Source organism: Chelonoidis abingdonii, chromosome 4, assembly GCF_003597395.2.
Source record: "Chelonoidis abingdonii isolate Lonesome George chromosome 4, CheloAbing_2.0, whole genome shotgun sequence".
Lineage (NCBI taxonomy): Eukaryota > Metazoa > Chordata > Testudines > Testudinidae > Chelonoidis > Chelonoidis abingdonii.
The window spans coordinates 95,041,908-95,056,353 of NC_133772.1; the positions used below are offsets into that span (position 1 = coordinate 95,041,908).

The 14,446-nt window shown below is 39.2% G+C and overlaps 1 protein-coding gene across 1 annotated transcript in view; it reads right to left on the minus strand.

The window, feature by feature from the left end:
* RYR3 (ryanodine receptor 3) overlaps positions 1 to 14,446 on the minus strand; it is a 663,207-nt gene that overhangs the window by 459,158 nt on the left and 189,603 nt on the right. Inside the window, 4 exon segments of the mRNA XM_075065483.1 lie at positions 7,137 to 7,236; positions 7,520 to 7,632; positions 12,363 to 12,441; positions 14,088 to 14,162. Coding sequence (XP_074921584.1) covers positions 7,137 to 7,236; positions 7,520 to 7,632; positions 12,363 to 12,441; positions 14,088 to 14,162 — 367 coding nt within the window.

The window sequence follows — 14,446 nt, forward strand, 5'->3', positions numbered from 1 at the left end:
TCATACAGAAATGTATGTACACTTTTGTGAACAAAAGATAAACCTAGGACCAGAATTACACTTAGAGATGCAGGTGATTATGCTTGAAAAACTAATGGGCAAAGATGCATACAGAAATAATTGAAGCCATTTTTGAAAATCTGGCCCACATATTCTGATATCAAGTATACTCTTTTCCAAAATACTGGAAAATAACTTTTTTGACAGAAAACTTTTTGCTATAAAAATTAACAGTAGTAATAATATAACAATACTAATAAAGCATTAACTGAGCCACTGAAAGTTAATGGCATATTTTATAATTAGTCCACAACATTCTGTGACAAGGCACCTTCTCAGGCTCACCAGCCTCGTCTGATTTTTGCCTTGGTGAGACAGGCTTGGGTAAAATAGTCCCTCTTGGTGGCACAGTGGAACTCCGTTCCTTCTCTCCACCAGTCTTTTTAGCTTGTTTTTCTCCCTTAAGGGAGGGAATGCAGCTTCCCCTCCTGGTGAGGCTCATTGTCTTGCTGCTCCCGACCTACTGGTAGCAGGACAGGGACAGGGACAGGGACAGACACTCACACTCACACTCCCCTTTTCCCTCCTCCCCACAGGGGAGGGTTTAAAAAGGTGTCAGGCAGCGCTTAGTTGGAATCAGCTGATCCTAACTGATCTCAGGTAACTCACTCTCAGCTGTTCCTAATTGATTCTCTGGTAGCCCCTTCTCAGCTGAACCTGATTGACCTATGGTTATCCCTCCTCAGTTGATAGGGAGGAGGGTCTTTTAATCCTCTGAGACTGTTTTCTACCCCACTCCCTTGCAGCTGTCTGTCCTGAGTTTATCACAATCCTTATACATAAAGCATAATTTTATGAGATTATTTCCATTCATCTTTTTTTTTAGTACATGCTCTGCCTGCAAAACAGACTCTCTCTAATATGTGTTAAAACATTCACAAGTTAGTCATAGTTCTTCTTGCATTATTACAAATAGACAAAACTCTATCAAAATATTTTTGATGTTTAAGAGTAATGCACAGTTCATCCTCTTGGACTATTAATTGCTTAATTTATTTTAAAATTAGTATATTCAGTGTTCATCATCTTAATGACAACAGAAGAAAGTTGTGTCCCATTGTGAGTCTCATCTCTAGTAATTAGATATCTTATATTTTAAATATATTCTGCATACACAGAATTTTGATAAGAGATTTGGAGTTACAATTTTTTTACATAATTATAGCAATATTCTGAACATAAGGGTAGTCTTGCCAAAAAGCACTCGTGTTTGAAGGTTTTATTCTAGTTAAAAAATTTGGCCTCAAAAGGTGATACAGAATGTAACAACTTGAGGACATTTGGTACCCATGAAAGTGAAGACCTAATAGCACTGGCTTGAACAAAGCATAATACAGATAGGGACGCTGCTCAAAATTCTCCCGTCAACCTAGCTACCACCTCTCAGGAAGGTAGAGTACCTATCTCAACAGGAGAATGCCTCCCATCAGTGTAGTCAGCATCTTCACTGAAGGGCTACTGTGGTACAGTTGCACTGCTGCAGCATTTTAAGTGTAGATATGCGCAATATCTTCTTACATTTCCTGTCACTTCTTTAAACTAAAGAACATAAAAATGAAGTCATCTTTCCTGAAATTTCTATGCTGTCCATTTCCTACTTTTCTTCTTCACCTTTGTCTAAGTTTGTTGAAAAGTTCACTTTTCTCTGTGTTTATCTTTCATTCCCCCAATTCCTTTTCCTGTCATATCCAGGCTCTCCAAAACATGCTGCTGCTTCTTTTAATGTTTCTATCATACCTCTTCCTCTTCCCTTACTGCCAAAAACATAGTTCACTTGGTGCTTCTTTCTTACCTACACTATCCTAACATCTTTCCATCCAGTTTCCTGGATTCTTTTCTTTCCAATATGTTTTTCTGCATAATTAAGGTTAATTACCTGTAACAGGTGTGAAAGTAGAAAAAAAGAATAAAGGAAATTTCAGTACAGTGTAGTTTGTAAGCAAAAGTCAGATTGGCTGTAACCCTAATAAAGCAAAATTTGTAAAAGCAAAAATTGTGTAAGGCAAGTAAAAAAGAACTGTGTAAAAACTTGTGGCGACCTTGTGTTAAACAAGTAAAAAAAATGTAGACTGTAGTCTAAATAAGTAAAAAAAAAATCAGAATAACACGTATAAACAAAATGCAGCTCTCGCCCATTATTGTATGAAAAAAAGGGTATAAATGCTTGCTGTAAATGTTTACCTGTAGAGAGACCTGTTTTGTTCTCTCTCTCCAAGCAATTGCTAAAAAATAAAGTGTATCTAACTTGCTGCACCCAAACCTGAAAGTAAAAACTCTGTTTTTCTCCAACACCGGCATTCTCTGAGATGAGCCTCTGCTCAGTCCCGCTTGTTGGACCAAGGCAACTGCACCACAAGCTTTTGGAGAGCACCATCGATTGGGGGCACTTTTCCCTCCTGGAGGGTTCCAAAGGTATAAAAAAAGTTATTGGCCCCAACTGATCCTCAGTTCTTCCACTAATTCAGGAATTCCTAACCTGAGACTCCTAAAAAGTGGAGAACACAAATACCAGGGTCTCATCTCGAAGAACTCCAGTTACTTAATTTCTTCTTCAAATGGCTTCTGTATATTCCCACCCTTTTAGAAAGCAGTACAAAGCCTAGGGAGGCAGGCTGAGTTCTTCTAGATAAACAAAAACAGCAGGAATGCCAAAGAAGCATCAGCTTTGGCTGCCAAGTCAAGAGTGAATAGAGGTGAATGAACCTCTTGCTCTCCCAAAGCATGTTTTAATGTAGGGATTTCTTTTGCTGAAAATACATGTACAGCTGCAGTTTCAGTCATGCAATATGGAGTGATGAAGACAGTGTGAGGACTTGCCTTCAATGCTGCTTTGTCTTGGATGAAGACTGACATTTCCAGGACGCTGAAGCTGTCAGGTCACGATAATTGTGAAACATAGTGCATTTTACATGGACAACCTTTGGACCTCAAAGGACGGACTCGTTGTGACATACTGGGGCACAATGCAAACTAGTGGGGGTCTGTGTCACCCCTGCCCTGCAACCATGGGGGCCTTACAATGCTTTGCTGTAGTAGTTCCCAGCTGGGATGCTCACAACAGTCTTCCAGCATGTAAGCCGCACCCTGAGTGTCTGTGCGTAACTGCAGCCTGCTAGCCACCCCCTGGCTTTCACCAGCCTTGGTTATATCAGGGTGACCCCAATTCATATATTTCTGGGGAAGATCTGGGACTGGCTGTGTCCTGTATGATCCAGACCTCTACTGGACAGTCAGAGGAAGGGGTAATCACTACCAGCCAGCACGGATTTACCAAGAAACAAATCATGCCAAACTAGTTTGATTTTCTTCTTTGACAGGGTAACTGGTTTGGTGGATAGGGAGAATGCTGTGGACATAATATACCTGGACTTCAGCAAGGCTTTTGACACAGTCCTACATGACATTCTGATAAGTAAGCTGGAGAAACGCAGGCTTGGCAGAACTACCATTACATGGATACATAATTGGTCAAACAACTGCAGACAAAGAGTAACTATTAATGGAATGATATCAGATCGGATATTATACAGGGATCTGCTCTGGGTCCAGTGTTGTTTAACATATTTATTCAAGATCTGGATGTAGGAACAGAGAACTTATTAATCAAATTTGCAGATGACGCAAAGTTAAGGGGGTTGCACACCCTTTGGAAGATAGAGCTAAAATTCAGACGGATCTTGATAAATTGGAGAACTGGGCTATAGACAACAAAATGAAATTCAACAAAGACATACATAAGTGCTACACTTAGGAAGAAAAACCAAATGCACAAATACAGAATGGGGGATAACTGGCTTGGCAGCAGCACTGTTGAGAAGGATCTGGGAGTTGTGGTGGATCACAACCTCAACATGAGTCAGCAATGTGATGCTGTTTCAAAAACCCACAAAAAAAGCAATTTTAAGTTGCATTAACAGAGTCATAACATGCAAATCACGGGAGGTGATAGTACCACTCTACTTGACGCTGGTTAGGCCTCAGCTGGAGTACTGTGTCCAGTTTTGGTCACCAACACATAGAAAGGATGTTGAGAAATTGGACAGGATCCAGGGGTGAGTGACAAAAATGATCAAAGGAATGGAATGCAAGCCATATGTGCAAAGGCTGAAGGAACTGGGTATATTTTCTTTGGAAAAGCGATTAAGAGGGGACAAGATGGCTATCTTCAAATACTTGAAAGTCTGACATAAAAAGATGGAGAAAAGTTGTTCTCTCTTGCTACAGAGGGCAGGACATGAGACAATGGATTCAAACTATAGCACAGCAGATTTAGATTGAATCTCAAGAAAAACTTCCTAACTGTAAGAACAGTAGGACAATGGAACAGACTGCTTAAGGAGTTGTAGAAGATCCTTCACTGGAGGCTTTCAAAAGGAGGCTGAATAATCATCTGTCTTGGATGGTTTAGACCCAACAAATCCTGCATCTTGGCAGGGGGTTAGACTAGATGACCTTTGCGGTCCCTTCTATTCCTATGTTTCAAGAAGTCTATGATTTAATGAAATGCCAACAAATAATCTGAGTACACTGTGTGCGATACCAACACACTGTACCTTCAGTGGTTAAAAGGAACTCAGGAGAGGTTGGGGCCACTCTTCCTTTTAAACTCTTGGAACCCTCCAGGAAAGCAGAGAGAGGGAGGGGTGAGAAGCCCCAACAGACACTGCTTTCCAGAAGGTTCCAGAAGTTTGGGGTGAACAAGCTTGATCCCGCAGACAAGAATACACAGAGGCCACTGAAATAAGAAAATTAAATTTCAGCCCTACTGTCAAGGTTGAATCCCCACTCTGTCACTCCGAGTGCAGAAGTGGGAGCCCACAAGGATTTTTAAAATTAATACTTGCCACTCCAGGCTTGTATTACACTCCCAAGGTTACAGCTTTTCTCTGGCCATGGCTTAGTAAACGCTGCCTCCACCCAAATAAAAACAAAAACAAAAACAAAGCAACCTTTTGAACCCAGGAAGGAGCACTTAGAATTCCTGTCTGTGGGGTACTCTTAAGCCCTTTCATCCCCACCACTCTGGGGAAGAGCTGAGAAAGAAAACAAAGGAAATTAGCTGTGGCTACCAGCTAATCAAACAACATGCACAAACCTCTTAGGACACCAAACATCCAATTCTGTTCTTAAAAAAGGCAAATTTTATTAAAAACAAAAAGGGAAAATTAGATCTGGAATTTAGGCTTTTGCTAGATTTTAGAAGAGCAATTCCAAAAATCAAGTACCCATAATAGCTTTCTTGGGGGTTCAGCTTAAAGTTTACAAGCAAACAAAAGCATCTGGGGTTAGCACCGAGGAGACCCACAAGACAAAAAACAAAATAAACCTGATTGTGTCCAACTAAACATTCCTTATCCAAATAATTTCCTCTAGGTATGAAAGATGATTTTTCATACCTGGTTCAAGCCTTACACAGCATTGCTGCTCCATCCCTGCAGCCCAGAGAACAACAGACAAAGGGAAAGTTACTTTCCCAATTTTAAAAAGTTCTACCTGCCCACGGGCTCTTTTGGTCAGGTGCCCAGTCCTTTTCTTTTACCTGTAGGTTTGTTAACCCTTAATAGGTAAAGCAAGCAGAGAACGGACCAAGAGAGATTTTACAGCTAACTGGCTGGCTGGGTGTCCAAAGGGAGCTACTCCTGTCCGCACTTCATGTATCACACTTACTTTTAAGGCTCTACACAACTCTGCCCCTGCCTAAATCCTTCTTCAGCTCTGCCATCTTCCTAGCTAAATAACTATTTCTCAAACTTAATTCAATCCAATGTCCTCAATCCCAACTACCTTTTGCCACCTTTGACTCACTCCTCAAATCTTCCCCTTCCTCCTGCCTTCACTTCTGTCTTCTACTTTCTTGATCACCATGGACAACATTGCCATCCTGTCTGTCACTCGGGCCCATAACCCAGACATCATCTGTAATCTGACTCCCATCTAGATAATGTCTAAATCTTGCCAATTCTTGCAGCATATCGTCTCTAAAATATGGCCTTCCCTATCCATCCACAAAACTAAACCTCTCACTCCAGATGCTCATCATCTTGCAACATCCTTTTCTCTGGCCTTGATATATGCAATCATGCCCCATTCAGATCCATCCATAATGCTGCTGCAAAGATAATTTTCCTAGCCTATGCTTTCACCACATCAGCCCTCCCTTTGCATCCCTCCTTCTCTGTTGCAACAAACATAAGATTCTGGTCTCTTTTTTCAACATCTTTCCTGGCCTGTCATCTGTTATTCAGTATCAAAAAGTTGACGCCTGCCTCCAATCAGCTCATGATGCCATCCTTCATCACCTACATGTTAAATTTTCCAAAAGTCATCACCTTAATGCTTCTTTCCATGCTGCCATTCATGCTTGGGAGGAGCTCCCCATAAACATCTCAAATCTACTTCATTATCCTCCTTCAAAAAACCCTCCTTAACCCCCCCCTTTGCCATGACGCCTACAAAACACCTAGACAATGGTTAGACCACTGGTGTACTGAGTCCACAGCCTACCATGCTGACCAACATCTCATTGATTCCTTGTACTCCCCCATTGGCCTGTCTGTATCCATTTTTTGTCTCTTATTGGTTTATACTTTGATAGTAAGCTTGATAGGGTGGGGAACATCTTTTTGTTCTAGGTTTACACAGCACCTAGCACAATGTGGTCTTGGTTCATAACTAGGGCTCCTGGGCACTATGGTAATACAAATAAATAAATAAATCCATTAATAATAATAAATCTTTTCTCTCATTGATCCCTATCACACCTCCTTTGCTCTGCATATTCATCACACCTTGTTACTCCATTTGTCTTCTCTCACTCAACCCTTCATGCTTTGTACACCTACAATTACATCAACCACTTTACTTCTTACCAATGAGTTTAACTGCTGTGCTATCCGTACTTACCCTCTTGCCCGTCAGTCATCCTTCCTTTCTCTGTTATACTTATTTTCTTTGTTTGTGTAATTTAAATTATTAAGTTCATTGGGTCAGGAACTCTCTTTTTTATGTTTAGACTCTGTAAAGTGCCATGAAATGTTATATAATATTCACTTTTAACAATGTTTAACATGACAAACCTTCTTCAGTGCTACTTCCTGAGCATGTAGGATGGACGTTCCAGAGTGTTTGCATAAAGGAGGCATCCACCTGAATATTTCCATTTGACATGGAGAGATGCTGTAACAGAGAGAAAACATACCCCAGAGGGAGAAGCATTAAAAGGATTTGCTATTAAATCTATTTAAATAAGATATTCTTTTCTCAAACAGTGTTCAAAGATACATATTTTATTGAAAACTTATATCTCAGAAGTCTGTATACAATTTCTTGAAATCAGACACTTGTTTCACAACATACTATTATCAAATCTATTCAATGTTAATAGTAGTAGCAACAGCTTTTATTTCTGCTTAGAATAGGACAATCAAAAGAAGAGAATTTCTAAGATAAACACGCTTACCAGATATCTTTCAGAGGACACACTGACCAGGATAAGATCATCGCCAATTCGAACTTTTTCTCCTTCTGACCTCTGTTTAGAAGCAGGATGTATTGTCCACCAGCATGCCTCACCTACAATATACAGAGACGCTTATGCCAATTATTGAGTATATAATAAATATGTAATTCTAAGATATGTAAATATCTCATAAAGCTACCTGTACACTAACATACAGTAAAGACTTACCATTTTTATAAGGATAATATTTGTCTTATAGACCCACTGTTTTTTCTCTTTTCTGACAATTCACACCTCCCATTTCCCCCAGTATTGTCAGTCCAGCCTCAATGAACCTGATACTGTAATTGAACATCCCCGCCCCCAACCTCTGAGGGTCTTCAAACGTTCAGTTCAGAACCTGCCTCCTCTATGCTTGCTACAACCAGTGAGCTACTGGCTCATTTCCTACATCAGAGGTAACTACTATCAGCCTTTCATACCTTCCCTTGCCTGTTGTCCCACCTTCCACACACCTCTACCTTATTTTATCATTTCAACTGTGAGCTATATGCCCACTATACAATTAAATTATACTTTATTTTAAAAGGATGTCTACTATCTGACAACATTGCTATGTTACAAAAGTAGAAACTATGGACCAATTCAATGGACTCTGCTGGTAGTGCTGACCCTACCTGCCCAGGAGAGAGAAATTTAAAAATGACCACTCTAGAGCTCTTTCTCCACATACCTTGTGATATTCTGGTTTATTTTAACACAAATAAAACTCCCAGGGAAATTATACAGCTTGTCCAATGGTTTCACACCCATTATTGCCTGCTTATGGAGAGGTTGTGAGCCAATGAAAAGTGGGAATTATACACAAGTGGAAGAGTTGGCCAAAAATTAAGAGGTCAAAGGGCTGTTTCATTATCTAAGGCAATATATTCTTGAGGGTTGTTTTATTCCAAACATTTACTCCTAACCTTTAAATCAAAATTTTGACATTGCAAGGTCACGAATGAATTCTACAGAAATAATTATGGAGATTATGACATTAGATAAGAGGAGAACTACTCCAAGGAAACAAATATTTTGGGTTTGTCTGTGGTAATATTCTTAATAGGGCTGTCGATTAATCACAGGTAATTCACGTGATTAACAAAAAAATTAACTGCAATTAAAAAAATTAATCGTGATTAATCGCATTGTTAAACAACAGAATACCAATTGAAATTTATTAAATATTTCTGGATGTTTTTCTACATTTTAATATATGTTGATTTCTATTACAACACAGAATGCAAAGTGTGCAGCACTCACTTTGTATTATTTTTTATTACAAATATTTGCACTGTAAACATGATAAAAGAAATAGTATTTTTCAATTCACCTCATACAAGTACTGTAGTGCAATCTCTATTGTGAAAGTGTACCTTACAAATGTAGATTTTTTTTGTTACCTAACTGCGCTCAAAAACAAAACAATGTAAAACTTTAGAGCCTACAAGTCCACTCAGTCCTACTTCTTGTTCAGCCAATTGCTAAGATAAACAAGTTTGTTTACATTTACAGGAGATACTGCTGCCTGCTTCTTATTTACAGTGTCACCTGGAAGTGAGAACAGGCATTCGCATGGCACTTCTGTAGCTGGCATTGCAAGGTACTTACATGCCAGATGTGCTAAACATTTGTATGCTCCTTAATGCTTCAGCCACCATTCCAGAGGACATGCTTCCTTACTGATAATGTTTGTTAAAAAAAATAGTGCATTAATTAAATTTGTGACTGAACTCCTTGCGGGAGAATTCTACATCCCCTGCTCTGTTTTACCCGCATTCTGCCATATATTTCATGTTATAGCAGTCTCGGATGATGACCCCAGCACGTTTGATTTACGAACACTGTCACTGCAGATCTGACAAAATGCAAAGAAGGTTACCAGTGTGAGATTTCTACAAATAACTACAGCACTCGACCAAAGAATCTGAAGTACCATCCATAGTCTGAGAGGGACGAGGTGTGCAGTATGCTTTCAGAAGTCTTAAAAGAGCAACAATCAGATGCACAAAATACAGAACCCGAATCACCAAAAAAGAAAATCAACCTTCTGCTGGTGGCATCTGACTCAGATGATGAAAATGAACATGCATCCATCCGCTCTGCTTTGGATCATTATCAAACGGAACCTGGTATCAGCATGCACACATGTCCTCTGGAATGGTGGTTGAAGCATGAAGGGACATATGAATCTTTAGTGCATCTGGCAGGTAAATACCTTGCGACACCAGTTACAACAGTGCCATGCGAATGCCTGTTCTCACTTTCAGGTGACATTGTAAACAAGAAGCAGGCAGCATTATCCCCTGCAAATGTAACCAAACTTGTTTGTCTGAGCAACTGGCTGAAGTAGAACTGAGTGGACTTGTAGGCTCTGCAGTTTTACATTGTTTTATTTTTGAATGCAGTTTTTTGGTATATAATTTGACATTTGTATGTTTAACTTTCATGATAAAGAGATTGCACTATAGTACATATATTAGGTGAATTGAAAATACTATTTCTTTTGTTTTTTACAGTGCAAATATTTGTAAAAATAAATAAATATAAAGTGAGCACTGTACACTTTGTATTCTGTGTTGTAACTGAGATCAATATATTTAAAAATGTAGAAAACATCCAAAAATATTTAAATATGTGATATTCTATTATTGTTCAATCGTGCAATTATTTTTTTTAATCGCTTGACAGCCCTAATTCTTAATAAACAACAAAGGGAAATAAACTCAATTTATAGGAGATATATAAGCAATGGATTCCAAATAGAACGTGTTTCCATAAAGTGTCAGCCATTTGTTTTTAAATATGCAGTGGTCAGGGGGTGGCTCTAGGTATTTTGCCGCCCCAAGCATGGCAGGCAGGATGCCTTCAGCGGCTTGCCTGAGGGAGGTCCCCGGTCCCTCGGATTCGGCGGCATGCCTACGGGAGGTCCACCAAAGCTGCAGGACCAGCAGACCCTCCGTAGGCATGTCGCCGAAGGCAACCTGCCTGCCGCCCTTGCGGCGACCGGCAGAGTGCCCCCCGTGGTTTGCCGCCCCAGGCACACACTTGGCATGCTGGTGCCTGGAGCCGCCCCTGGCAGTGGTTTGAAATTTAGTACATGCAAAGTAAAAAGCCCTCCCTTCTGCTGAGATGATTCCACAGTCCAGTGCAATAGAAAAAAGGCATATTTACTCATGAAATGCAGATTTGGTGCAAAAGCACGAAGATGTTATCAAAATACTTAACACATAAAAGCTCCTGAAAAGACTTGTTTTACTTTATTTTTTTTTTTAATATGATGTGTCCATTAACAATAAGACAAACACCAAAATAAAGTTGACCCTGCAGTTAGTGAGCAATATACATTATAAAGCCCAGGGGGCACATGGGACACCATTCAAAGTAACTCTGAAAGGGACCACAAAAACACCAGGATTGATTTTCACAGGAGCTTATTATCAAAGAGATAAAAATGCACATGTTCTTTACAGCAGCATGCTAAAACAAATGGCAGCCAAACTTGTAAAGTCGCATCCATAATAGTAACTACGTAACAGACGGAAACCAACTACTAACTCCTTCCTGGAGTCTAAAAAGGAATGAAGGAAAAACACTGTAAACTTCATAGGGTTCAGAGTAGAGGTCATGATGACAGCCAGCCCAGGAGGAAATGTCAAAGATCAGACTCCATGTGAAATGGGGGTATACTATAATACATGACTGTGTCACTCCATCACTACTCCCAAACTTTACTTTTATTATTATTTTAAAGATCAAGAAATGCCATCCATCCGCATCAATGGCTTGGGGGAACTCGATGGGACTGACACTGAAATGGGGACAGTCTCAGAACAAAGGGAGGGACACAAGTGTGAAGGGACAAAAGGTAGGTCCCTCTATCTGGGACAGGGGGCCTGGTTTTTGGTTTATGGCTGGCAGCTGTTGGCCTGCTTTTTTCTTCTTTTAAAATGCCAGTATCATATTTTAGTTCTCTTTGGTCTTTGAGTCCTGGAAAGTGACTTCAAAGTGGGGGCTAGAAACAAAACAAAACAAACATTTGAACGATCACTGTTATTGGCACTACTCCCTCAACAGTAGTAATTAGGTTGACAGATTTCCATGTTGATTATTGTAAAGATGAAACTAGAAAAAAATACAATACCAAAAATCTTCTAATTAACACAATTTAGAAAAAGGAATTTAAATGAAGATGATGTAAGTCTTGATGAGATTAGTTAGGATAGTTACTGTTACAATATTTGAAGACAAATAGGTTATTTGTATGTCTATTGCTTTTAATGTCCATGCTCAAAGTCCCAGACCTTTTGATCTTTATTTTTAAATCTAAGATTTGTTTCTCTTGACTATTTTATCCTGGTTGTATTTTAATGGACTTGTATGGCAAGGTGATACTTTCTACGCCCTCCTTCCCCTCACTTTTCAAGTTTTTTTTTTTTAATTATGAGATTTTTGCAACCTTTGCCTGTTTTTGTTTACTACAGTTACATTATTGTATTATCTGAAGAATGAACTAATAATTTAATGCTAAAAGTTTTAGTGAATATTAAATATGCTAAAATAGAATTAGAAAATAAGTTCATAAAACTTTATTAATAAAATAATATAGAAATTTGTACTTAATCCATATTTGCCAGTGTTTTCCAACTTAAGATAAGTCAGTCTTATTTCTTAATGAATAAATAATGGCAGGTTCACAAGTTTGTAATACTAATAATGTCCATCACGATCCTAAATGCCTTCTTAAGACTAGTACAACTGGCAATTTTTTCTCACAAAATAACACAGAATATTGGCATACCTGCTGCATTTTCTCGTAACCCCACATCAAATGCAAGTTTATCTGTCTGGGATCTTGATGTTGACAAACACGTCAAATACTGCAAAACATGTTGAAATGATTAAAAACTCCCAAATCAGCAGAATCATTTGAGGCGTACATCTCTAATCGAAGATGATCATCAATTCACAAAGCTCAACCTTACCACTAACCTGAATTTAAATATCTCATTGACTGCAATGAGAGTTCAAAATTACCATCTTGCAGGAATTGCCACATGTAAGATAATGTTCCTCCTTCCAAGTGTAAAGGTACACACATGAACAGGGATTTTGAGACAAGCAGGCTTCCCATGACAGCACTGTTCCTGAGGAAGACATATCAAGCAGACCCAAAAGCAACAATGTCTTCTCACTTTAGGCCCTGGCACATGCTCAGACTATGAGTCCATTCAGAATTGGACCTTAGAGTGAGAGGTCAGAACAGACAGAGCTCAAATGCTATTGTTGGGAATTTCACCACAGGGCGGGAAAGGGAAGATGCTTCAAACACATCTCTCCTTCCTTCTGCACATTATTGTCCACCATCTGATAAATGCTTGTGTGAGATTCTTTCTTCTCCAGTGAAACAATGTGATCCAGAGAGGAAAAAAAACCTTAAGCTTCCTAGTTGGTAAGATGCCTTAACAAATGACACATCCAACAAAATCCATAAAAGAATGCCTCAAAATATTGTCAAAGCATATTTGTGGGTGTGCACTGTGGGAAGTTGGGGAGGGGGGAACCTACTATATAAAATACCCAAGAGAATCTATGTAACTCTGTGGCATAAACTTACTGCTATTCCTAGTGGCAGCAAGTTGCTATTGGCACCCATTGGCATGCAACATTTCAATTAACTGCTAAGCACAGAGAACCCATCGGCAAAAAATGGAGACTTGCAAATACATATCACACCGCAATATTTAATAATGCATTATTATCTAGGACCACCTCCATACCCTCAATGTTGTCATCATGCATGTAGTGGTGCACTACTGCACGACTTTAATAAAGTACCTATCCCTTTTGCCTCTCTAATGGTTGTTCCTACCCATACCAACTACTGACTTCTACAACCATTTTTGTGCTGTGACTGGATGGCATGCTGCACATTAGCTTGCACTGTGCATTTCTATAGTGTGGTGTGTTTTGTGTTTTTTGGTAGATCTTTATCCTTTCCACATATTTTTACCACAAAGGGTGAACATATGTCCCTCACATTCTCTTCTAAGTGTTAACAGCTTCATTCCTAAAATACTTTAAAACATATGCAAAACATGCAATTTTAGTAGCTCCTAGACATTGATTATTCTAATTTTACAGTTTCTCCTTCCATATGAACTTCCATAATGCTGGAATGAATAAATAATAATCCATTTCTTTTCACTCCTTTCTTTAGTTACATCATACTCAGTATATACTAGTGATTTTTGGGTGCCTTAAAGGGACACCTTAAAGGGCCCTGATTTTCAGAGTGTGGGTGATTGATACTTTGAGTCACCCAAAATTTGTGATTGCTTTTGAAGATATCGGCCTCAATGTTCTTGCGCAAAGAGGGAACACAAAATGCTTATGTTGCTTCATATATTTGTTTGTTAAATCTAAAGTGTTTATTATAACTTGAGTTTATTATCATCAGTTATGGAGAACACGTTATTTTCCAATTGTAAGTGCACTCTGTTATGGAAGTTAATAAGTCACTTACCATTTCACTGAATGAATGCCGAAGTAGTATAGCATGGCCATACAGCAGAGTTCTGTGACCACCTCCTTGAACTGCCTATAGAAATGACAAAGTGTTAACACTCAATAGCAATGCAGGAATTTTGACTGTTTCCATTCATCTGAAGTTACCAAAAATTTAAGTATTATACATAGTGTGATACAGCATGGCCAGAGGGCAGCATGAGAGTGTTAGCAGGGGGCCTTATTCCCTGCCAAGGGAGGAAGGTTTGCTTTAGATTAACTAGAGCACCTGACTCCAATTAGAGCACCTGACTTCAGTCATGTGATAAAAACCCCTGCTTCAGTCAGACAGTGTGGGAGTTGAAGGAGGAAGGTTTG